Source organism: Ambystoma mexicanum, chromosome 9, assembly GCF_040938575.1.
Source record: "Ambystoma mexicanum isolate Mex_15411 chromosome 9, UKY_AmexF1_1, whole genome shotgun sequence".
NCBI lineage: Eukaryota > Metazoa > Chordata > Amphibia > Caudata > Ambystomatidae > Ambystoma > Ambystoma mexicanum.
In genome coordinates this window covers 188,996,045-189,021,090 of record NC_090931.1, presented here as the reverse complement: position 1 = coordinate 189,021,090, position 25,046 = coordinate 188,996,045, and the positions used below count along the sequence as shown (strand labels likewise).

The following is a 25,046-nucleotide window of genomic DNA, read 5'->3' as shown; positions in this document are numbered from 1 at the left end:
CACGGAAAGAGCAAACTACAAATCAGGGAAAGCTGGGAAACAGAACTGGGCAAGAACTTTGCGGACAATGAATGGCAAAAGGTAGTAAACTATCACAAGAAGGTCTCCAGGAATTATAAATTTCAACTAATACAAATGTGCGTAACACTGAGAACGTACGTAACACCGAGAACAATATAAGGATTTAAAGGAGCAAGTAAGCAAAGCTGTCCAAAATGTTGGAAGGAAAATTCAGGAATGCGTTGTAGAGGAGCAGTTACATGCCTCTGCAGGAAATCCCGCCCTCCCCCCTACCTCAAATATGTTTGAAATCTGAGATTGTGCCGTGTTTGACACCAGCAGTTGTGCCAATACTGCAGCATATATTGGAAAGAAGATACCCATTGGGACAACCCTATCGGATGTATCCCCGAAGAGACGACAATCTAAGGGAGGAACTCCCTGAAGGAATCTGAACAAGAGCAAAGAAAGAAGCTAGTGACGTCACAAGAGACGTGTGACGTCGCGAGATACTGGCTGAAAATGATGTATGGATCATATAGAAACTAATGATGAAGTAATGAATTGAGTGAACTTTTAAATGCAAAGAAAGTTACATGTGCACAAAGTGCTGCAGAGAATCAATCGTTCAATAATTGTACAGATGCTGAAATGCAAGATAGACTAAGACATCATAGAAGCTGGCTATACATAGTGAATAGAATGCAGGCGAAGACGCCATTGTATAGAAGCTGGACATCGGTATCACAAATTTAGTAAGCCAGGACCCATGAAGAAGGAAGGGAGAATTGTATTGCAGCAAGAATAAGCTGAAATCGTGGAGCTGCATGGCGAGGTTGTCTGGCCTGGAGTCAAGACTGAAGCAGCCAAGGTTAGTTATCTATTCTTGAAAGGAGTGAATTTATGAAGGATGAATCATCTCTTGTTTAGGCGCAAAGAAAGAACACCAAGCGTGTCAAGTTTTCTTCATTTAAGACATTTAAAACCTGCAAAATGTACCAAATTGTGGTCTCCTGTCACGTGAGCCAAGGATGAAAATAGAGTTGAGCTTGGAGTCCTAGAACAACGATAGTGAGTGCCCGCATTCCCATGTATTTTCAGAGACAAGGATACTTTTAAAGTCCAAGTTCAAAGACAATCTTCATGGCAGAAGGCTTTGGTGATGAAAGATGCTGGGCCAATTGGGTGGGGAGGTAGAGTCAGGCCCACCTCCTTGCACCTGGGTTTAGGTGTACATGCTGCTAAGTGAACCGAATGTTACAGACATAGCACAAGCATGCCAACCAATTGTAGAGGTCCAAATAATTAGGGACCTTATAGTTCGAAGACCAATTGGAAACCGTTTACTTAAAGGATAGTTCCGGGACTTTTTTTTTATTGTTCCTATGGTTCGGCCATGTGTTTTTAAGCATAAATCGGTAGATCGTAGAAAACTTTCCTATGGACCTTACCCGACTTTTCGTCCATTAACGCACTCGAAAACATCCGCCATTTTATGATAATCCTCTCACTTGCCGCATCGCCCTGGCTCACCTGCTTTTGCGGCACTAAATCAAATCCCCCGCCCCTGAGCCTGACATCAGCAGACGCGTACCGCCCATTTCCCGTTTCGTGTCAACAATCGCTGCGCCTCAGCTAATGAAGTGTCGCCATGGAAATGGCAGGACGCCTCTTTCCTCAATAAGTATAAACAGACCGTTTCACAACACACAGCAGCAGATTTTCAAATCCATTCCTCTCTCTGTGTTACTTTGAGTATTCTGTGACTCGTTTCTGTGCTCTGGTCTGCTACCTTCGTTGATTGTAGCCCGTGTGAACAGATACCAGTAGCACCGCTATAAATTATTTTACTTTCTTTACCACACAATGGCTACAATAATGCCATATATGTACGAGCCCGAGTACACCGAGGAGGAACTACTGGAAAGGCAAGCACGCGAAAACGATGGGGATTCGGACGGCAGTTGGGAGGACCAGTCAACGGATGAAGAGCCTGGACCATGTCGCATGGACGGCGTCTCCACCTGGTGCACGTGCAATCGGTGCGAGCTAATGCCAACTGAGGAGGAGAACTGCTGCTGCAGAGAAAACTCGGGATGCCTGGCCTACATTTCGGAAGGCGAGCAAAGTCTGCAGGAAGGCGAGCAAAGTCCGCAATGCATCACCGAGCTGCCAGAGTTCAGGGAAGCCTGCCTCTCACGGACCGTGTTGAGGATGATGATGGTGCTTATGCACGAACTTCGCGGCACTGTTCGTCCGCGTAATCCGAGTAACGAGTAAGTATACTCTGGTTGTGATGTCAGTGATGCCACTACTATGTCATGGTCGTCTCCCACATATAAAATTACATCTACTATCATTCGAATGCATGTAAATTGGTTCCATATTGTGCATTTTCTAGATAGAATTTTTTTCAAAGCAGAATGACATTTTTTACCTGAATCGATAGTGATAAAGTTTTGTCATTTTAATACAGTTTGCATCTTTCATTTTCACAGGTGGTACAGGCTGGTGGCCTATCGTTGCTTCACTTGGTGGCTTCACGGGAGGCTCGGACACCGCGTTCGGAGAGTAATACCTGCCTGTGCGGTACTTGCCATTAGACAACATTTCCCCAGCGACAGTGGACAATACCGCGGATTTTCCCTGGATGTGCTGCAACCGCAAATTTACAATGTGTAATGTTTATTATTTATGTTCAATTGAAATTAAGATCCAAAATAAAACCCAATATATATTTTAACAATGGTTGTTTTGATTTGTCCAAGCGTTGGCAATAAAAGGAAGGCCGTTGTATTTTATTGATACAAAACATGGTTATAGGTAAATATGGTTGATCATAATAAATCATCCTTTTGGTCACCGGGTACAGAGATGACCCCCTCTGGCCCGTGCCGCCTTGCCACCACAGGCCAGCCTGCTGCTGACTAACTGCCTAGGCATCCAGGGTCTCCAGGGTGAACTGCACCCATATATTCTCCTGGGAGGGTGAGGTATTTATAAACTCACCCCCCTGCCTTCCATGTACTAGATCCTGCAGCCAGCCTCTTACATGCAGTTAGATGGCCTCTCCTTGGTGAGGCCCTGCGGCAAACGAGTCTTGTCTGCACGACCACCGCCCCAATCCACCCCCCGCCCTATCAAAGGCAGTTCGCACCGGGGTACTTGTGCTGGCAACTGGAGCAGTCAGGGAGCGATAAAGGCCAAGAGGTGCCAAAGACCATGTACACTTCAAAGTGGTCTATAGAGCATGGGTTGTTGTTCCCATGTCTACCTCCAGACCCCGTGTCTCCTGCCAAGCATCCCCCCTCACGCTGGACGGCCCCCTGCAATCCACATAATGCCACGACATATACACGTCATTCATTCACAAACACACCCCTGTTTCAAATTCTTTATAACCCACTTCATATTTCTAATGAGCACTTCTTTGCGCTTTGCTAGTCAACCCGTGAAGGTGCTGGTTATCTGCTCTTCGTCTCTGTGAACTTCCGTGACCACTTCGAGGAAACTCATCAGATTGCAACCTGTGAACTGCTCCCTGTTCTACGACAAGAAACTACTCTGATCCTTGCATCTAACTGTTTGTTCGTCAAGGTAAGGCCATGTACCATAATCATTTTGCGTCCAATTTCTTTTCGTTCAAGTACATGCAAGGAACTAGTCACATGTTCTGAGTTTACATTGGTATTCATAGAGAATTGTTGATCTTTTCTTTTCAGAACTTTCCACAATGCCTGCCTGTTCCATTGGCGGTTGTCCTTCGAAGACCCATAATAAATCCGAAGGTACTATAATGCATGTTTTCCCTAAGACAATAGATCAGATAAGAGAATGGGTCCGATATTGCGGATATCCACCGTCTGAGCTTGAAAGTAGAGTCCTAGAGGTCTTTGCGGACAAGAGGGGTGATCGATACCGCATCTGCAGCAGGCACTTTACCTCTGACATGTACTCCACATCATTGCTAATAAAGAAGAACACACCGCGAGCGAGGCGAAAATTGCTCTCAACCGCTATTCCCACTTTATTCGTCCACATCCCTACACTGGTGAGTCAAGTTTACGTATTTATCTCTTGGCCTTGCGGTAGTGTGTAGCATTAGCTAACAATAATTTCCCCATTTATGTATCCACTCAATATGTAGGCGGAAGATTCTCCATCCGTGTCATTATTGCAGTCATCAGCCACTTCAAGCGCCTATCGGGTAATCTTACTTAGCTATTCTGCCACTGACTTGTTTTAGGCATGTAAATCAATAGTTTTAATTTATCGTGTAATTATGTTACCTAATGGTACACCCTTGTACTCGTCCTCTAGTCTTTGTTTTCAGTTATAATTATTGTTATCCAAAATAACGCAAGTACTGTCTTTCAGGGAGATGCTGAGGAGTCCAACGTATTGACGACTACCGTTGATGTCACTCAGATGCTCGAGGTACGTTTCAGGACAGTTCCGTCGCCCTCCTATGTGTCTTCTTTTTTCAATTTTGTGTTCATTACTAATGAAAGTCCTATGTTTCAGGGAGTCGATGGAGCATTAGTCCAAGAAGAAGGGGGAGCATGCAGTTACGGGTCGGCGCAACAGCTTGCAGAAGTGTGCACCGCAGTTACATCGTCCCTTGATGTTCTTATGCATTTCGAGATATGGATACTGACAGTTCGATCAAGCGAAATCATATGACGTGATTACATCCGCTATACTTCCTTCTTTATTAACGCTAGTACTATGTTTCAGGGAGATGACGGAGCTTCTTCTACAAGAACATCACCCCTAGTAGTTGATGCAGATCTCTGGGTGGTGACACTTCCAACGATCAAGCAAATCGAATCATATTTACATATCCATTATTTATTTTAGACAACTGATCATTTGTGCAGGTCTATTTAGATGAGCCGTTCACGCCTGCACAAAGTTTCTGTTCTTTTTATCAAAATAGAAAACCATACTAATGCAATTACTGTGTTTCAGGGAGTCACTGAAGCATCATCTTCAATAATATCATCAATGGAAGTCTATGAGGAGCCCGAGGTATGGATCTTGCCAGTTCCATCTAACTAGATCAACAATGCGTGAATAATTGTCGTTTGAATGTTCTACACAAAGCGTTCATTCGTGTTTTGCTATTGAGATGTACGTGGGTATTGGTCCCCAAGTACATTTTGTGTTTTCAATATTATTATACATACTAATGAAAGTTCTATGTTTCAGGGAGTCGATGGAGCGTCAGTGCGTGATGGATGTGCTTATCATGAAAATGTAGTCGTTGCAGCGCAAGAGGAAGTGGAGACATGCACACACGAGTCGGAGCAACAGCGTCCTGATGTTGAAGTTCGAGGCAAGAAAGTTTCAAAGAAAAGAAAGCAAAAGAAGGTTAGTGTCCTGGTCACTATATTATGTTGTTTGTCACTGTTAATAGTTCAATACTGTAAGTTGTGTTTAAACTGAACATCCCTTTTCCAATCTGTCCTCTAGTTGCGAGTGGGTGTACGAACTAGATCTACACAGACAGTGAAGCGAACGAGAGATGTTGCTTGTCAAACCTTTTGGCAGGGACTTGAGACTGGAGATGCATCGTGCCAATGGGAAGAATATGAAGTGATTGACAACGGAGCTATACCACCACCAGCCATTGATAGTGAATGTCCTCCTGGTAGTTCGGATGCAGTTGGAGATAAATTCACAGAATCCACACCCGCAAAAACTAAGACCGCGAGAAAGTTGAAGAAATTGTCCTATTCACCCATTGCCGGAGAAGGAACAGATGTTGCAATGGAAGAGAATGAAGTGGACTACAATGAAACACCTTCAATATCACTGAACATAGCGGAAGACGATATCAGAGATTCTACCTTTCATGTGAGTGACTTGTCCTCAACGTTACAGGCCGAACCAGCTGGGATGCAGAGTGACACTATAAGGAAAGAGGCCAAATTCATTGTATTCGATAGTTGTTTGATTGATATAATTATTCGGTTGAAATGTGGGCATTTGGTAGGTGGGGAAGTATGTGGGGAGCCATTGATTAATGTGACTCGTGCAATTCGAGGCACTAACCTTAAAATACATGCCACCTGTACAAAATATCATCCTTTCTCATGGTCTGCACAACCCATGCTGGGACAACTGCCAGCAGGCAATCTACTTTGTGCAGCGGCTGCACTTTTTAGTGGTTCAAGTTTTAAAAAATTAGAGTCTTTCTTTCAGTTTGTGGGAATCCGTTTCATTGCGAAAACTCAGTTCTACAAATACCAAACCGATTATCTATTTCCAGCCATTAGCGAAGCTTGGAGAATGGAAAAAATGTCTATTGATAGTACATTCGCGGGCAAACGGTTCAGGCTAGCCGGTGATGGACAGTGCGACAGCCCAGGATTTTCAGCCAAGTACTGCACCTACCACTTTCAGGACATGGAAAGTAAGAAAATTGTGAGTTCGGTGGTTGTGCAGGTGTCACAAAGTACATCCTCAGTGGCCATGGAGAAAGTTGGCTTTGTAGCATCATTGCAAGAACTACAATCGCGGGGAATGGTGATCGACCTGATAGCCACGGACAGACACGTTTCAATTGCCAAGACAATGAGAGAAGAGTACAAAAATATAAATCACCAATTTGACGTTTGGCATCTTGCAAAAACAATCAATAAAAAAATGTCTGCTGCAGGTAAAAAAAAAGAAACGCAAGGTATTTCACAGTGGTCCAAGTCAATCAGCAACCATCTTTGGTGGAGCTCAAAAACATGTGGAGGGTCGTTGGAAATTCTACTGGAAAAATGGCGGTCAGTAATGCCACACTGCACAAACGTTCATCGTTGGAACACAAACCAACATTTCCACAATTGTGAACATGGCCATTTGTCCACAGAGGAGGCACGGAAGAAGAAGTGGTTGATTCCTTCATCACCCACTCACAAAGCCATTGAAAAGATTGTATTTGATAAAACTATAACAAGAGATTTGAGGGGACTCACGGAATTCTGCCACACAGGAGATTTGGAGGTGTTCCACAATATGTGCCTAAAGTACAGGCCAAAACGATTGCATTTTGGCATGGAGGGCATGATAAATCGGACTCTTCTAGCGGTCTTGGCACATAACCATAACGTTGGACGTCAACAAAGTAGGACGACCGGAACTTTAGGGACGCTTCGCTACAATAAGGCCTTCACTAAAAGAAGTAAACAATGGGTGATCAAACCAGTGTTTGAGGATATGCAATATGAGTTTATTGAGAGACTTATTGTTGACGTCCTAGATAGGCACATAAATGGAGTTGTGAACGAACCTGTGCAGGTGACAACTGCATTGCCACCCAACATTGCCTCTGTTCCATGTCCACCTAAAGAAGAGCTCATTGAGAAATACACATCACGGTTTAATGATTGTAATTTGATTGTCTGTTCTCTCGAGTCTCCTCATGTCGCAGGCCCATTGAATATGTTTATATATCCAACCTTGTTCATTTGCGCATTAAATTAAACCAAACAGTAATATAAATTATTTTTCCAAAAATATAGAATGTCTCCGTATTTATGGTTCTGTGGGGCAGCAAAGCAAGCAGACAAAATGCAAAGATGGAGTGTAAATTTCAAGTCCTGGAAAACGGCCGTACACTGAATTTAGCTAACTAGGAATGTGTGTTCGTTCAAAGTGAAGGTCAGCTGCTTTGATTTTTTCTCGAGTGCCAGAATGGCCCACGACTCAGTATAAGGTTCTATTGTTATTTGACCTTGACAGGCCGGGACCACGTAAGAAACGATAATGAATATAATTTCAGAAACAAAAGCCATTTCATGTTCGTTCATTAGAAGAAATAAAACGTCGGCATAGAAGGAGTGGTATTTCGGGGCTGCCCTACGCACAGACACAATGGAAAATGCAAATATAATGTAAGTAACTCTTTAGATGAGTTTATACCGCAATTTAATTACTATACAGTAGCTTTAAAGACGGGTTAAGTTGTACTTGTTCATTCTATGTGGCATATTGTTTTGTACCGCGCACTATCTTGGGGAGAACCGTCTCCTTTTACGGAAGCACCTCCAAACCTTCCTCTTTGCTTCTGCTTTCTCTCTCCCTCTCCCCTGCTACAACTTGTCCACTGTCTGCGACCTCGGAACTGGGCCCTCCCACTCTCCACCTGCACTCCCTGTCAACCCCTGCACTGGGGGACTGTCTCAGTATCCTACAGCCCCCCTTGACGTATAAAACCCAGTTGCACTGTCCTAGCTATGAAATAATTTCCAGACCTAATATATAAAATGAATAATTTTAATAAAGATCTGATGGTGAGACTAATTTCCTTTTTTTTATGTTTTTCAAATAGATACATCGTCCATTACTGCATGTGTCACGAGTACCAGACACCGGCGGATGGGTTTTATAACCGCCAGTTGCTTCTCCGCGTGAACAACGTTAGCACCCTGACCATTTTGTGGGACGATCGCCAAGTACAAGTATGCCCTTACGCGGTACGAGCGGCTAGATGCAACATACAGACCGTTGTGGTGCCCTAGTGCCTCGTTGTTGGAATAGCCATGCGATTATCAGTGCGACCAAAGAGCTTATTTTATCGTAAACCAACACCCTGTCTACTGCACACGAACATCGCTTGCCTCAAGACGAAATATTTTGGATCGAGAGCAAATAAAAATGCAAATCGCTGAATATTCTCAAAACATTTGATGTCAAATAAATGTACTTTGCCAAATGTACAATCTTGCCGTTTGCTTTTAAACCACAGTTTCATATTCCGAATTGTGGCGCTGTATTGTGAGATGATCTAAGACCCTGTGTACAGCAAAGGAACATCGTGTGCCTCGAAACGAACTTTTTGGAACGTGAGCAAATAAAAATGCTAATCGCTGAATATTCTCAAAACATTTGATGTCAAATAAATGTACTTTACCAAATTTACAATCTTGCGGTTTAATTTAAAAGCACAGTTTCATATTCCCAATTGTGGCGCGCTGTGTTGTTTGAGCTCATCTGTGTTGATTTCCTGGTTCTGTGTGGAGTCGCGTAGAAGACGCCTGGGCGCGTTTGCCTACGCAGCTCAGTCACGTCACGGATAGAGGCGGGGAATATGAATTTTTTGATCAAGTCTGTTTCAGGGGCGGGGGATTTGATTTAGTGCCGCAAAAGCAGGTGAGCCAGGGCGATGCGGCAAGTGAGAGGATTATCATAAAATGGCGGATGTTTTCGAGTGCGTTAATGGACGAAAAGTCGGGTAAGGTCCATAGGAAAGTTTTCTACGATCTACCGATTTATGCTTAAAAACACATGGCCGAACCATAGGAACAATAAAAAAAAAGTCCCGGAACTATCCTTTAATGGTTTTGAAGATTACATGTTTTAGAGGTAGATGTATATTGTCCACCTGACAGTGGGCAGCCAATCATAATCCTAGGTCCCATGTAATGTATACTTAGATATTTCCCTTAAGCCTATCACAATGCCTAGTAGGATTGTCATTATTTTCCACGTAGTATGATGTCACCTCTGTTGTATTTTTAGTATAAAGTTTTGTGAAAAGATCGCTGAGAGAAATTGCGCGAACGTCCGCTGATGATCGTTGTAACTCCTTGTTTTAGATCATTGTTAATAAACCAGTACTTTGCCATCTTCCTGAGTTGGTTCGGTTATTTGGACTCAGAGTTATTCTGTGAACCCACCTATTGCATGCACGTTCCTAAAGGGCCCTAAACTCAGCACATGTCTTGGGAATGTCCAGTCATAGCGAAGTTCTGGAAAGACATTGCACACAAATTATCCACAGGGCACATTGAACTGGACGTCCAATCACCGGAGGCATGTATACTAGGGCGAGTAAGAATGGAAAGGCGCTCGGAAATTGAAAGCCCTAGCGTATATACTGGCAAAACGCTGCATACCAATGGAATGGAATTCGCACAAAGGCCCGTCAGTAGTAAGGTGGTGGAAGGAACTACAAAAATGGACAGTGACCGAGACAGAGGTGTGGAAGCAAGCGGCAAGGGGGCAAATACAAGACCCTTGCGGAGACCTGACGCAATGGTCAGAGCTAACATTAACTTTGTTCATAACAGAACAAGATAAGACGCGAATGAAACACTTGAATTGGACACAGAGGACAGCGCGAGATAAACACATCTGAGTACAGCATTGTTACTAGATATTACAGTTTGGCTAAGTTAAGGGGAGCGGGTGGGGTTGGGAACAGTTCAGAGTTAAGTTAAAAAGAACATAACAGATAATATGATGGTAATGTGTTATCATACAGCACTGGGTTATATGCAAATCTGGACGCAAATGTTACAAAATGTAATAAAAATATATATTTTTTTTTAAACATAACATTTGAGGGGAGCTGCGAAGACACAACCAAGGGCTGCTTGACTACTAATGTTAAGGTGCCAGCATAACTGGTAGGAATACAGTGTAAACATACCTGGGTGTTTACACTGCGGGGAGGCGCGCTCCCTTTAGAATTGAACTATGATGTTTGTGTTGGCATTTCCTGGTGAAAATGATTTGTTTGAGGCAGTGTTCTTATTTTATTGGGGCCATTAATCAGGGGGTCATTGTGAATTTAGCGCAGCGGCAAAAGTGGTGGTAAAAATGGCATTCCGTTACCGGCACTTTCCTACACCGCGTGGGGGTTATCTAATTTACCTCCATCCTAGTAAAACAGGCCGCCACTGACAAAAAAGAGCCGGTATTACTGGCACCAGCGATACATGTGCCGGTAATATCGGCAATGCCCCCCATGGAGTCCTATGGGACACCAGGAACCGGTAATGGCTGCCGTTGCAGGTGCTGGTAACGGTAGGTCAGTTTGCCGGTATCTCGCCGGAATTACAGGTTGGATACCGGCAAACTCATAATGACGCCTGTCTAGGCTCGGACTGGCCTATAGGGCAATGCCAGATAAAAAAACACAAAATGCTCGTGTGGGACAGTTTTTTTTGGTCAAAGTGGGCCACTTTTTGGCCCATGTCAGCCAGTTTGATACGTTTATTCGCCATGTGGATAGTAGTTTTGACCAGTGTTATTGATAAATATTCCTTAAAATGCCCAATTTCCATCACGTGTTATCAAAAACCTCCCCCCTGTGTATTACTCAGTCGGTCACAAAAGGAATGAATTGCCATTTGCAACAGTGGGCCACTTTTTCATTGGTGCCCGAGGTAGCTGTCTGCCCCAGCCCGACCCTCCCGCTGTCTGCCCCAGCCCGACCCTCCCTCTGTCTGCCTCGTATCCTGGCTGGGTTAAGATGAACTGTGCTGAAACTTTTCACGTTTCTTTTTCTCTTTTTAAATAGGCTGAGGGGTTTTCCTGGGCTTGTGTGAACGCAGTGTGGGGGTGCGGTGAACCCGTTCACCACCGGTGGACAGAGGAATGGGGAACTGGCGGCTTCCTGCCGCCCTCGCATTAGGGGGCGGACTTGCCCGGGAGGGGTGGAGCGGGCGCGGTAGGGGCTGAGCTTTGGGGAGCCACATTGTCAGGCCCGCCCTGCAGCCGCTCAGTGGTGCGCGCTCATCAGCCTGGCAGGTTCGGATAATGCAAGGGAAACCGTGATGGCACTGAGACTCCCGTCGGCACTGCAGGTCCTCGCCCTTTCGACGGCCTTCTGTCTGAGCGGAGCGCGAGGTAAGGCACCTGCCTGTGTGTGCCCCTACCCCGCCTACTCGGAGAAAAAATATAGCCCAGGTGGTTAATGTGCTCACTGCAAAGGTGCGTTCGTTTGTCCTTGTGACTGAACCTCGGCTCACAGACTCCCATCGCAGTCCGTTTGCTCAGTGGGTTGAGTTCCTGCTGCGTAGAACTGTTTGTGAGTAAGCAATCCCGGTTGCAAATCCTTGTTGGAGAGACTGAATGGTGACTACATAAGTACTATTACCTGGGTTGTGAAAACAAAAAGATGACACTGGTTTTTTCTCGGGTGAGTACATACAAAGAGAGCCAGAGTAAATAGCACAGCGACACATAGCACGCCAGACCAGGAGCACGGCGCGCTAGGTTTCCCGTCTGGGGCGGGGGTTGGGGTGTTCAGTTTGTCTGATGTCTTCCATGAAGTGGCCCTGAAACTGGGAGGCTTCTAACCCCCAACTTGAAGCCATTGCGAGGAGGACGCTCCTGGCACTGGGCCTCATTCCGAGTTTGGTGGAGTGGTAAAAAAGTGGTGGTACTTCCACCACTGCCCTTTTTTGGTGGGAACGGAATTACTGACGTTTTCACTGCTCGAGTGGTAATTACACCAACATCGCTGTGCAGTCCTATGGACTCCAAAAATGGGGTCTAACACTGTTTTACCACCACTTGTAACCCTGTAGTTACCCCACGGGACCAAGTGGTGGTAACTGTAACCGATTTTGGCAGTCATTTGGAAGGATTACCACCAAATGACCACCAAGCGTGGGAGCTGGTCCTACGACTATAACTCATGGTAGAGGTGGAGTTTATGCCATGCCATTTGCGGGTCTGCATGCGGGGTTGGCACTGGCTTTCTGTGGGATTCTTCTGTTAGGTGCATGGCCACTGATACTGTGGGCACCTGTTCTATTCACGTGGGCGCATCTGTAAGGGGCACTGGTATTTCTACGCGTGCTTGGGAACCCGTGGCATGGTGTGTTATTGTGTGGTCACTCTATGCAGAGGGTTGCGGTGTTGGTGTTACACCATGACTATGGATCACTGTGGAAGCGGATGCTGGGCTGCTGTGAGGTCAGTCCGTGCCGTGGCGCCATGTTACTGTGGCTCATTCTGCGAGAGGGGCGCTGCTACAGTGGGTGATTCTGTGAGGGTGACATTGCATCACCGGGTTAACACTGAGCTGAGGCTGCACACTGAGAGGGACACTGTATCTGTATGCCATTGTGTGAGAGTGACACTTGTGTGCAGCTCGCACAACTCACCCGCCTATTCTTTTGGGGAGAGATTGCAGGTTCTTGCCCGGTGGCATTATTGCTATCGATGAGTCTTTTGACACCTAGGGTGTACCCCCTGTAAGGCTGCCTGCCATGGTCTCATGGAGGAGGGAGAAGGGGGTAATTACGTGTTGATGACGTCATACCTCTGGTAGCGATTAAAGCAAAGAAAAGGAGTGATGACTGGAAGCTGGCAGGCTGAAGAACAATGGTCTGGAGGGTTGCCCAGAGCAATGCCAGAGGTTACAATTAGGTCTAAACCTTCCAGCCATCACCTTTTTTGTTTTGCTGTAGTCACCCTGAGTGGGACGGGTACGCCCAGACGTGTGCCCTGAGGCTACTGGGCCAAGAGACCCAAACTACAACTCAAAGATAAAGCCAAAAGCGTCCACAATGTGTCTAGGGTTGCTTGCAGTATCGTGCAGAAGTGATGTCACCATCAGTTTGGACGTGACTGCCCCTTCTGTGTGGCACCGAGCCTGATTTTCATATGGGCTTTCCGCTTTCTGTAATGTCATGGCAGGATGAAGGATAATGGTCTGCAGGGATGCCCAGAGCAATGCCACCAGTTAAGAATTATTCAAAACTTTACACACACCACTTATTTTGTTTGCTGTTAGTGCGGTGCCTTCCCTGTGTTGCAGGGTGACACCTTAGTTCCATATTATATTTTGTAACGATTTGGAGAAAGTGATGGACCTGGAGCTGCATGCATGGAATTATTTGACATGTGGTATGTTGTCTCGAGAAAGCCTTGTTTGATGGGGGAGGGAGCACCTGCCTAGTGCTCAGGTGTGTAGAATGATGTATTCTAACCAAAGAGAAGGTCCCAGAAATTGATTGAGGGTAGGGATCCACTGGGGTACAAACAACATGTAAAACATAGCAATCTCTCTAGTCTCAGTTGTCCAAATTTCTTACACGTTCATTATTTCAAAACATTTATCACAAAGTTATGTTATGTTTCTATCATAGTCTTATATGTTAACCCTATCTAAAATCACCAATCTCTTTTGAAAGAAGTGTCTTATTCCATCACAGTCACGATAAACACATGCAGCATTCAAAGTTGTACTTTTCAAAGCATGTGCTGTCTCATAGATCTTGGTGTGAAACTTATCCCTGACACGTTTCGGCCAATTCGACTCTTTGGCCTTCCTCAGGGCAGCTTCATGATCACCTATAGCTTGTGTATAAAAGATACAGAAAACAATCTGATGAGATTGCAGACTTTGGACAACTGTCAGTGAATCTCTCACTAACTAATTCTGAAAGAGTAGAGATTACCTTAAGCAAAACGAAAAGAGAGAGGGCCTAGTCCCCACCCCGCCCCAAGGTTATCTGATGGAGTAGGAGACAGTTTACCATTTAAGTGTGAGTTTGCAGGGCTCAAAATTGAGATTCGGTGAGCATGAGCCAAAACCAGCTCTCGGGTATCACTTGGGTATCACCCTATAGGCAGGAGCTACCATAGAGGAACCAGGAGCTACCAGAGATGCTCCTTTAACTTTTTGTTGATTTCTATGAGCCATTGTGTTTAAATGTATATTAGATGTGTTCTAATTCCTCTTTATTAACATTCTCAAATACTCAAAATTAATGTCACATTTACATGTTTGGAAGGCACCAGATGACCCTAGGAGCCAAAATGAGCTCCTAGTAGTTGTTGGTTTCAAGCTAACAGGCTCTACTAGGCTAGAAGCAGACGCTAAATGGCTCCCACCTCTCCTTAATTTCAAACCCTCCGTTTGTGTAGCAGGGAGCTCTAAGCAGGTCTTATTCCTGCTTCAGTGATGTCACTCTTCGTTTTCCAAAAGTCTCTTACATCTATATCTGATTTTCAAAACGAAAACCGCATGCCGCTTCCCCCTGGCTACTCGCCATTTGCCAGCATAGAAAAAAAGCCATATAAAAACACATGCTGACAATTAAACCACTGGGTCCCTCTTGCATTCCCTAGCTGCACTGCTAACAGAGAATCTTTGTAACCATTTAGGAGGACCCTTTGAACCTGGGTACACGTATGTCTTAAAGTAATCCAATCCAATACACCTGTACGGTCTTGCAGACACATATGCTGCTAGCTTATTGGGCCAATATGTTTCAGCGGGATAGCCAAGTGACTCTGCCTTCTTCAGGACCAGACAGATATGCCCTGGGAATAAACCCATTGAATGAGCAGTATTTAACTCATTTTAAAATACTGCTAAAAATGCAGAAGTCAAAACAATTACAAACATACCTCCACAAAAATAAAATAAGAAACCACCAAGTGCCCCAACACCAATGCAATCTAAATGGAGTTGCTATTTCACCAAAGAGTGCAAGGACAAATGTCCTGAGTAAGAAGAAGAGCCAAAAGCACAGGCAGAGAAAGTAAATGACTTACTCTATCAATGCATGGATAAGTCATATTATGTGAGTGATGAACCATGGTCATCTGTAGATTGCACCTAGGTTCCCTGGCGAGGCGCTTAAGCCTCTGACATGCAACTAATCCAAATATTGTTTAATAAAAAAAAAGAAATCTCGAAGAGTGTGATATGAAGCACACATCACAGTAAGACTACATGTGCTACCTTAGCTGAAAGAATGAAGGGTCCAGTGACATTCCCCAACCAAATTTCATATCAGGTAATCTGATGATTAACCTATATTAGCTACATGAATAGAAAAAGAAAAAAAATAGGGGAACCAGTCAGCACCTGTGAGGAATTTGACCATCCGCACGGTGGGTTGGCACACGCCTGGGCTTTTTCAAATTGTTTTATTAAATGGAATGATGGTAGACCAGTCTCAGAAAAATGTGTGGGGCTAATCCACACACATTTTCTCTGGGCGGCACAGTTTACAGTCACAGCCCGGCACCTGTCATATTTATTTGGAATGTGACAGCCAGGAGTACACTAAGTCATCTCCAGGAAGGGGGAGGACCATGCGTCACCCTGCCATGGCCAGTGTGAGGAATCTGAGTGTGTCCTCAGCTTTTTTCCCCATATATCCTGTTTTCAAGGGGCCAGGAAAGTCCACGCCTTTTGGATCCTGCACCCAAGGGTGGATATGCATGGGGGGCATCACCTGGGTGGAGGAAATTTGGGGAGTGGGGATGGGGCACCCTTGGGTGAGATCCAGTATCCCTCATTTCCCTTTCTAGATGTTCCAATAATCCCCCAGACCTTTGCATGGTATTGCAGTTCAGACCCCTATTTTCCCATAGACATTCATACATACACACACCAGTCTGGTACTGAGACTAAGAAGAGGAATCAAGAGGGTTGCAGGTGGAACAATCAGGCAAGACCACCTAATAGCTTTGGCCATCGTCAGGCAATTGGAATTAATGACCCACACTAGAGATCACTTAACACTCCTAGAGGATGAAAATAACTTTTCCACCTAAAGCAAGGAGAGAGGAGCTGACAAGGAAGGAGCTGGCGAGGAAGCAGCTAGCGAGGAGGGAGCTGTGAGAGACGGTTCTGTGGCAAAAAGTGCGCCAAGATACTGACCCCTGTGCTGGTTGGGATGGGTCCTGTGAGTGGCGCTGGAGCAGGAGCGCCGCTATGCTGCATCGGTGCAGCAGGAAGCAGGGCTAAGGAGTGCCATCTCATTGATCCCCACGAAGAGTGCTTGTCACCTCCGGACGTTGCAGGAATGCCGGAGTGTCCAAGGGGTGAGCTGAAGACCCCCAAAGGAAGAAGAAGAGTGCAGAAAGGTTTGCGTAGACCTGAAAGGCAAGCAACAGCACCACTGAGTTTCACTGACATAAGAAACACCTACTGGTCTTTCACACAAATGCAAGTAAATGAGACATTGCTGAACACGTTCGCAAGAGAAAAGGAACCCACACACTAACAGCAACTTAGTGGCTTTGCTGTAGAAAGATAGCTCGCGAGCAAACCTTTCCTTTATAATAAGACCAAATCTTTGATGCCAGCATTTTTGGGAAGTAAAAGGAAGAAAAGAGTTGTACATCCATTCCGTAAAAAGCCAAGGGAACATTATGTGTTTTCTAAGGAGAAGTTGGGAGCGTGTACACACGTAGAAAGAAGATATGCACCTACATTGGCAAGAGCCATTCTGAAACTGTGTAAAACAAGCATTGGCCAGTACCATTGGAAACTGTGTGAAACAAGCATTGTCAAGAGCCATTGGAGACTATGTGCTTTGAGAAACCAAAGATTGGCAAGAGCCATAGAAGTGCATGAAGTGGCAACTAATGAGAAGAGGCCAAGCAAGCGATGGTCAAGACGAAACAAGTAGAGTGTATCGGTTGCGTGACCTACACTGAGTGGACTGTTTTGTCTGACAACTGCGCCTAGGCTCAGGACACCCACCCACAGAAAAGCCACATAAAATACTTGCCGAGAAACCTGTGATGGAACATAAAGGACGTTTGATGGAAGAATTGAGGAAATGTAGTTGTGAAACTTGTGAAGAATAACCAAATGAGAGGATCTGGAAAGTGTCGCTGGAGATTGTGCTGTGAAGAATAAGAAAGCTAGGGGAGGGAACCCCCGTGGCATTGTGAACAGTGTTGAGGCTTTGGGAAGGGAACCCCCTAGCAAGACAGGCGCTGAAAGAAGCTCAGAACTTGTACTTTGAATACGTATTCTTTTGACATTGAGAATCCCAGACAGTGTATATAAATAGATGTGAGGGCAAGTGTAGTATTTGTACTCAGACGGTTGTTTTCTTTGGACTTCCTGACGCAGACTATACTTAGTTTCCTCTCAGTAGGGAAATCCCACCTCAGCATAGGACAAGATAGGCTTTTTTCTAACCATTTTACATTGAACACAATTTTGTATCCCAAACTAAATTTCTGTTGTCTGGGTCTGCTTCATGATGCCGTCACACCAGCCTGATTAACTAACAAAGGCTCTATGGATCCAACCTGCTCATTTGTTCAGCCCTCTAGCTGGTGGCAGCGATTTACATACCAATTCGAGGGTACTTCAAATAGGCCCACATGGGGCCTGGCTACAGAGGTTAACAAAGGAGACAGGAAACCCATCAACCGTTCATATGTAATGGTGTCAACCTGAAGCCAGCTGCCCCCACAGTATTAATGACAGTGAGCTGTCATGTCTGGGACTACGACCCTGGCTGAAGATACAGTCTGCCTTAAATCTTCTGCCAGTGAAGGAAGGCCAGGATGTTCAAAGAGAGAAGCAAGGTCCCTCCCCTAATGTTCTCTCAGGGAAAAGAATGAGAAACAGAACTCAGAGGACCCTCCGGCCTCTCCAGATCCGGTACCTAACCAGAACACAGTATGCCCTTCTAGGCTCTGCAGCAAGCTCCCTGGACAGGGAGTGCCAGAAGGTCTCTGAACCAACAACCAAGGACAAGGCTGCTGCTTGCAACACGCTCCACAGCTCTGGGCCATCCGCCTTAAAGGATGACACAAGCCCATGGAAGAAGATGGGAGATGTGCCTCAACATGCATCTACCGCCGTCCACCTTAAAGGACATTGTCGAACCAGTCGAGTTCCTCGAGCTGCAACTGACTGCAATGCTGACCGCTATCAAGCCGCAGTCTCTTAAAAACATCCAAGACATCTGACCCAGTGCTTCAGAACCACGGATCACCAATGAGGCAACGATTCCTGAATCTAAGCCGCCATGAACGCCAGCCTGCAGCCGTTCATCCAGCTTCGCTCGCTCAACCGCCTTGCCGCCTGATCCCTGCAGCTGACTCCCATCCCGATCTCTGTCACAGAAGCCTGCAAAGCACCCTGAAGCCAACCTGGACCTGTCGAGCACCAAGAACACCTACAGCTCAAGGTACATTGTGGTTCTGTCCCCCTGGCTTTTCCCGCAAGGCCCCTAGAGACCTATCAAGACCCATTGCTCCCTTCGTGCTGAAGCCAAGTAACCTTAAACTGTTGTGGTTATTAACCATACCTAATACCCTCCTGTCAGTATCCAGAGTGCATCACTTTTCCTTCTTGAAACTGTCTGTCCTCTGCATTCCTAGAGATGGTGGGTTGGATTTCATAGTGTTGCTAGAACTATCTGTTGTGATATAGATAACGTAGATATTTTTTTATGTAACCTTGACTGGACAGTCGCTTTTATCATTGGGTAATAATTGTATTTTCGCTGTGTTGCAACTAACCAATGATTCACAACCTTTCGGAGATAAGCTGCCGTTCCATTCCCATTACCAAAATTGGACGAGAAGGTTTATAATTTGCTTGTTATTCCAATCCGTTCGGATCCCTTCTGGTGTATTAGGGGTGCGGGATGACCAATGGTTTAGAAACCGATATTCACTCCTGGACCACTGGTACCCCGTAAATTGATTTGTCACAGCGTCCATGCACTTACACTGAACAAGAACAAAAGCATAAATATGAGGGCACACAATGGTTGCAAGCTTACCTAAAATGATGCCAGGTATAGGGCAGCAAAGCATACTGATACAGATACCCAAAGTGAATTTCGGTCGAGTCAGGCAAACAGTAAAGCGGCTCCGATATTCATATGACTAAGCGTGGAAGACGTGAAGTGCACGCTTTGCATGCAAATGGCCTATCCCTGATGTCTATCAGTAGAACAGAGTGCCGGGCTGCCATCTTGGAGTGGCTCTCGGTCCCTTATCTTCAAGTACCTCATCATAGACTTGCAAGGACTGGAGTGTTGCCTTTTTTCGGTGTTGGCTGCCAGGCTGTGGAATTCCTTGCCACACTGAAAATGTTTCTTTTTTAGCTTCCTGGTCACTTTTCAGCCTTTGTTAATTTACTAGCAACAGGATGGCTGGGGGTGAATGTGCGCTTTATAAATTCATTTAACATAACATAACAAACATAACAAAGAGGATGGTGTCCTTGCTCTCCTTTCTCATTAACAAGTAATATATATCAACAAAAGTAATTAAAAGAAGGGGGGCAAGCAATCAATCCTCTCTTGCCCGATGGCTGGCCACACCTTATTCCTATAAGCCTTCCAGAGCCACTGCTCGGTTGAGAGATGTCCCAATAGTCTAAGCTACCTCTGTATCTTTAAACTTTAAACTTTAGTCCAGGGTTGTCCAACTCTAGGCCCTGAGGCCCGGAATCTGGACCGGGTTTCAGGATATCCCTCACTAAGGTTCATGAGAAAAGATTTGCATACATTTAGAATCATTGTATGCAAATTAATCTCATGAATTTAATGAGCGGTATCCTGAAAATACAATATATTTCCAGACCTTGAGATCTGCAGTTGGCCAACCCTACTTTAGTCAATTCGCAACAATGCACCCCTTGACTTTCTGGTTGTCTCTTCCTAGATTACACATTTGTTATATTAGGGGCATTGTACGTTTTGACCGTATCTAAACGGTTGCACGTACAAAAAGGTCTAAAAATGCTACCACCAAAGGTTCCAACACCAAAAGTTCGAACCTTTGATGGTAGCATTGCAGGCAAGTAAAATAAAAAAAAGACTGCAGGGACTGCAGGGGTGTATTAGGGACCTTCCGCGTTGCCACAAGCTACAGCACCAGGGCAACTTCTGTAGGAAGAAACAATACGTGCAATGGGGGGAACCAAGTGTGGAGAATGGTGGGATGAGATGTCAGTGGTGCAGGTGTGCCCAATTCTTTTTAAAAGGTCATTTCTTTTTGTGACCATCATCATTGGAACCATTGACCCCTTTGCAGCCCTAGTTACAGATGCAGGTCCCGGCACAGATGTGCAAGATCCCCTCTCGGGCAGTCTACCAAAAGTATCCGTTAAACCCATCTAGCCACGGCGGCACTCTATCTAACCACTGACATTGTTTAGGAGTGGGGGTCCCAGCATATTCCTAGGCACATAGGGAACATTTTTTTAAAGTGATATCCCTCGATACAAGGCACGTTTTTGGGGGGGCATTTTAACAATGTTTTGTTTTTTTCTATGTAAAAAAAAGACTCATAAGTATATCTGTACAAATATACTTTTCTTTTAAGATGTATTTTATCCAAGGGGGTTTCTTCATTAAAATACTCCATATAACGTTGGGGAGATATTGTTTGTTCTAATGTCTGTGGCATCTTTTTTACAACTACCACTTTGTAGAGGTAGAGTTCATGGAGGGATTAGCAGCAAGAATTCAGTTTTTTAAATTCAGAAAAAAACACAAAAAAGAGTCAAAAATAAGGAGCACTCTCTTTAAATGTCCTAGAAGCATTCTGACCCATGCTGACACTGAGCCCTCCACTTCCTGTGGACATGATGAGACTTTTATCAATATAATTGCTGCTTTTTTAGCATTTTATTCTCAGACTTGAAAGTGAGGGAGGTAGGAGAATTCTACCCATTGTACTACGTCAAAACTGACTAGCACTATCTTGGTCCAGGACGTCATTTGATGCCAAAATATTGAGTACAGAAATATTTTGACTTCACAAAAAATGGAATGCCTTCTAAAGATTGATGATTTGCTCTCCTGAAAGTTAACTGAACATCTGCGAATATACGCCGAGGAGCATAGTGTCTCTCTTATCAGGATTCAAGTTTTTTCAGCAAATAGATTCCAAATGAGGTCCTCTATGGGGGATTTGGAAGCTCGCCCCAAAGTGAATTTAAAGACTTTACTCTGGAAAACCTTACACTGTTGCTCTTGTACTGGTCGAGCAGATGGAGTAGCAACAAGAGGAAGGGCCTTTGGCATCTGACCATGTGTTGTAATACCATGCCTCCTAAAACTAAACCAGCAGGTAACTATCCTTCTCTAGATAGTAACATAAAGTAAGTGAAATAACCACTATGGTAATAATTATATGACTCATGTAACCACACATTCGCAGTTTAGTTGTCAAGTTGTTAAATTCGATGTAAATGCTCTGTGACTTAATGTGGTCTGCTATTTACTGTTATCTTAAAATCTTAGAGTCAATGCATCACGCGTTGCAATTTAAACGCGTTTTTGCGCATGTATTTGCACTTTGCACAGGTAATTTCGTGTTAAGCTTGACTCCCTTTAATAAGTAGAATCATGCATTAAATATCAAACTGTTTTTTGAAAACAAAGTTTGAACGTTGTCCCATTTCTATGATCATTGTGCCAATCCTAAGGAAAGCATACATGAAGTCTTTTTTCACTGTCTATTGTCCTGCCAAAACCATGACTAAGCTGTTGATGCAGCAAAACGTCTGTTTCTTCATTGTAGCTATATGAAATAAAAAGTGTCATAATTATGTGAGACTTAGTTTCATCTGTTCTGTTCGTCCCGTAGCATTGTTTCAAGCAAAAAAAGGTTGCTACTGTACGCCTGCTCGCCTTCGCTGACTACCGTGCAGTGATTCCATGGTTTGAATACATGGTAACATTCATCCACTTCAGTGTTGCATCACCTTGTTTTGCCTTAGTTACTACCTTTTTTGGGGATTAAATGACCTTTTATCCATAAAATGAACATACAAACCTTCTACTCCTTCTGTGGTTATTTAAATCCCTTGTGCATTCCCCAGTGTGCGGAGTCTTCTGAGCAAAAAACTATCCTTGGAATTAAAAAAAGATTAGCCAGGCCCTATTTTCTCTGTTGTAGATATGCAGAGGTCACAACAGCACTTACTTTCTGCAGTTGAAAGCGCTTGTGCATTCATGGGGAATAAAATATAAGCAGTGTCAGGGAAAGAAAAATCGGTGGCGGGGGATTTTGCCGGGCAATTTCTCGCAGTTGTGGGTGTGCTTCTTAAACTTTTATCAGAGTATCAAATTACTCACGCCCAAAGCGCTCTAAAAATGTACTCTGGGGGCCCGTCACGGAAAATAATACTGTGGGAAATCCTCACATCTCCCATTGCAACTTTCTCTTTAGTTGCCGCTACAACAAAACAAACCACACATAGCCTCGCACAACAGCACATGATGGCTGTCAACAGAAAAACACACCTGCGCTCAGAAAACGGTGTAAACCGAACTGAAGCTGCCTCAGCACACCACAGCACCCTTGCTCTTTCTCCTGCTCAGTCCTACTAACTTGTCTCCCCTTGCCCTATTGCCTTACAGATCCGCCAGAGCGGCAAAGGACCACGCAGGTGGTGACAGTGCGCAGGATAAGAACCTTTCACATAACATAATCCATTCTGAACAAAGTAGGCAGAGGTTTGTTAAACCTTCTCCCAAAAATCTTTGGTGAAACACCAGAAGCACATTATTAGTTGCCTTTAAATTCTAGCATGCTTTGGTCAATGATAACAGTCGAACATCCAGAAGAAGCAGAAGGAGCAGCACCCTCCATTCAGCAGTGGTGACATTGCTCAGTGGGTTGCAAGCCCACTGAGGAGATTCGATAATACCTTACGTGTACCAGGTCGTCAAAACCGGCATGGCCGAACATGGGATTAATTCTTGAAAAGCCAAACAAATCTGGTCCTCTAATTTGGGTGGCAATACCAACATTGCCAAGGGATCATTTTCTTGTGTTGTCTGTAAGATTTGAAAGGATTTTATGTTACTCTATATTATGTGGTCTTGTACCGTGCACTACTGCCACCTACGTCATCTCTTGGCGCTCTGGCAGATCTGAAAAGGAAGGAGTGCTGCAGGGGGGTTTTATTAGTGGGATAGAGAGGGAAAAGCGCAGGAGCTTTGATGTGCTGTTGGTAGCTTCAGTTTCGGAAAACATGGCCACTGTGTGCTGGTTTGTGAAATGTGGTTGCTGTGCTGTGGTAGGTGTGTGGGTGTGTGTCTAGTTTGTGTGGACGGCTTGTTTTTTGTTTGGTGTTATGTGGCGTGTGTAGCTCGTTCTGGCATGTGATGGTCTTATGCTTTGTTGCAGTAGAGGTATGTCTTATATAGTTTTGTGTTTAGAGCAAGTAAGCAGAATATTTGAGAGTTGTAAGTGGGTTTGAGGACTGTTGTATCATGTTCTTCTAAGTTCAGTACATTAATCACCCTCACGCTCCGTCACATCCAAGCATTCGCTACCCTCGAGATACACCTGCATTTGGAAGCTTTGCCCTCCTGAGTTGCATGCAGACTCCACACAGTGGGTCCCCGTGACTTATATCCAAGCCCACCACATTGATAATTCTCAACCATCTTCAATTTTGAACATTGGACACCCTCTGACCCCAGGCTGTGCCAGGCACAGGACCTACACCGAGCCCTTTTCCCATGAAAAATGTCATTAGGATGTTGAGCTGACCTCATTTCTGTGTTTTCTTTGTTTTCCTGCTCTACAGGAGAAGGTTTGCCCAGCCCCAGGAATGTTCATTTTAGTCTGGACTTCTTTCACCATGTTCTGGAGTGGGAGCCAGGCCACAGCCAGTCCACTGGGGACCTGTATGAGGTGGAATATAAAAAGTAAGTGTCAGTGGTCACACAGAAGCTCCTTGGTGGTTGTGGGGGTGAAGAAAAGAACACATTGATCTGGAAAGAGATTGGGATAATTGCTGAGCCAAATGCTTTAAAGATGTACTAGTGGGTCACGTGCCTGCTGCAGTGATAGGTTATTTATAATGCACTTAATACCCAGCGGTTCCTAAGCGCAGACCCAGGGATCAAACCTGTGTTGCTCCTTATCCTCTTGTTTCCAAGGCGAGCACGTTGCCGCTGAGCTATCCTGCCGAGACTGTGTAACCTCAGGTCATGGGTCTGTATCCTGGTGTGGCCTACTCAGTCCTGCATCAAAAAAATACATTATGCTCAGTTTGAAGGCTCTGGAGGAATCGGAGTGTCATCATTTGCAGAAGTGCCCTCTTATTTGTGGAGTGGCGCTGCTCCTGCCCCCCAGGGCCTGTAGCCAATCTTCCCATGTCTTGCGCTGGTGGGTCTTCAGGGGTGATTGACTGTCGGGGTTTGGGCACCCTGTGCATTCTTTATTTGTGGGAGGCGATGGGTTCACGGTCAGAAAGAGGTATCAAATTGAATTTGCTAATTGATAAGATGGCCTAGAATGTATAGACCTTGAGTGATGGGCAGAAGATACTTACTTTTCAATAAAGAATGCCTTAAAACACATTTTAAAAAAATCATACAAATCCCTGCTGTCAGACGTGGGTCAGGAAACAGTCAAAGGTCATGGGGGCACAACTTCCTGTGACATAATTGGGGTGATGGGATTGTAGCATCACTTCATTTACGGAAACCAATGGCCAATGCCTAGTCACCATACATCACTGCGCCTGAAGCGATTCCGCTGCTCCCAGCGCTTGGAGACTA

The 25,046-nt window shown here is 44.8% G+C and overlaps 1 protein-coding gene across 1 annotated transcript in view; it reads left to right on the top strand.

Moving 5' to 3' along the window:
• Positions 1–11,479: 11,479 nt before the first annotated feature.
• The window catches only part of IL10RA (interleukin 10 receptor subunit alpha), a 34,315-nt gene continuing 20,748 nt past the window's right edge, over positions 11,480–25,046 (top strand). The window contains exons 1-2 of the mRNA XM_069614460.1: positions 11,480–11,631; positions 24,068–24,188. Of these exons, the coding sequence (XP_069470561.1) occupies positions 11,559–11,631; positions 24,068–24,188 (194 nt within the window). The 5' untranslated portion in view covers positions 11,480–11,558. The remainder of the gene's footprint in view (positions 11,632–24,067; positions 24,189–25,046) is intronic.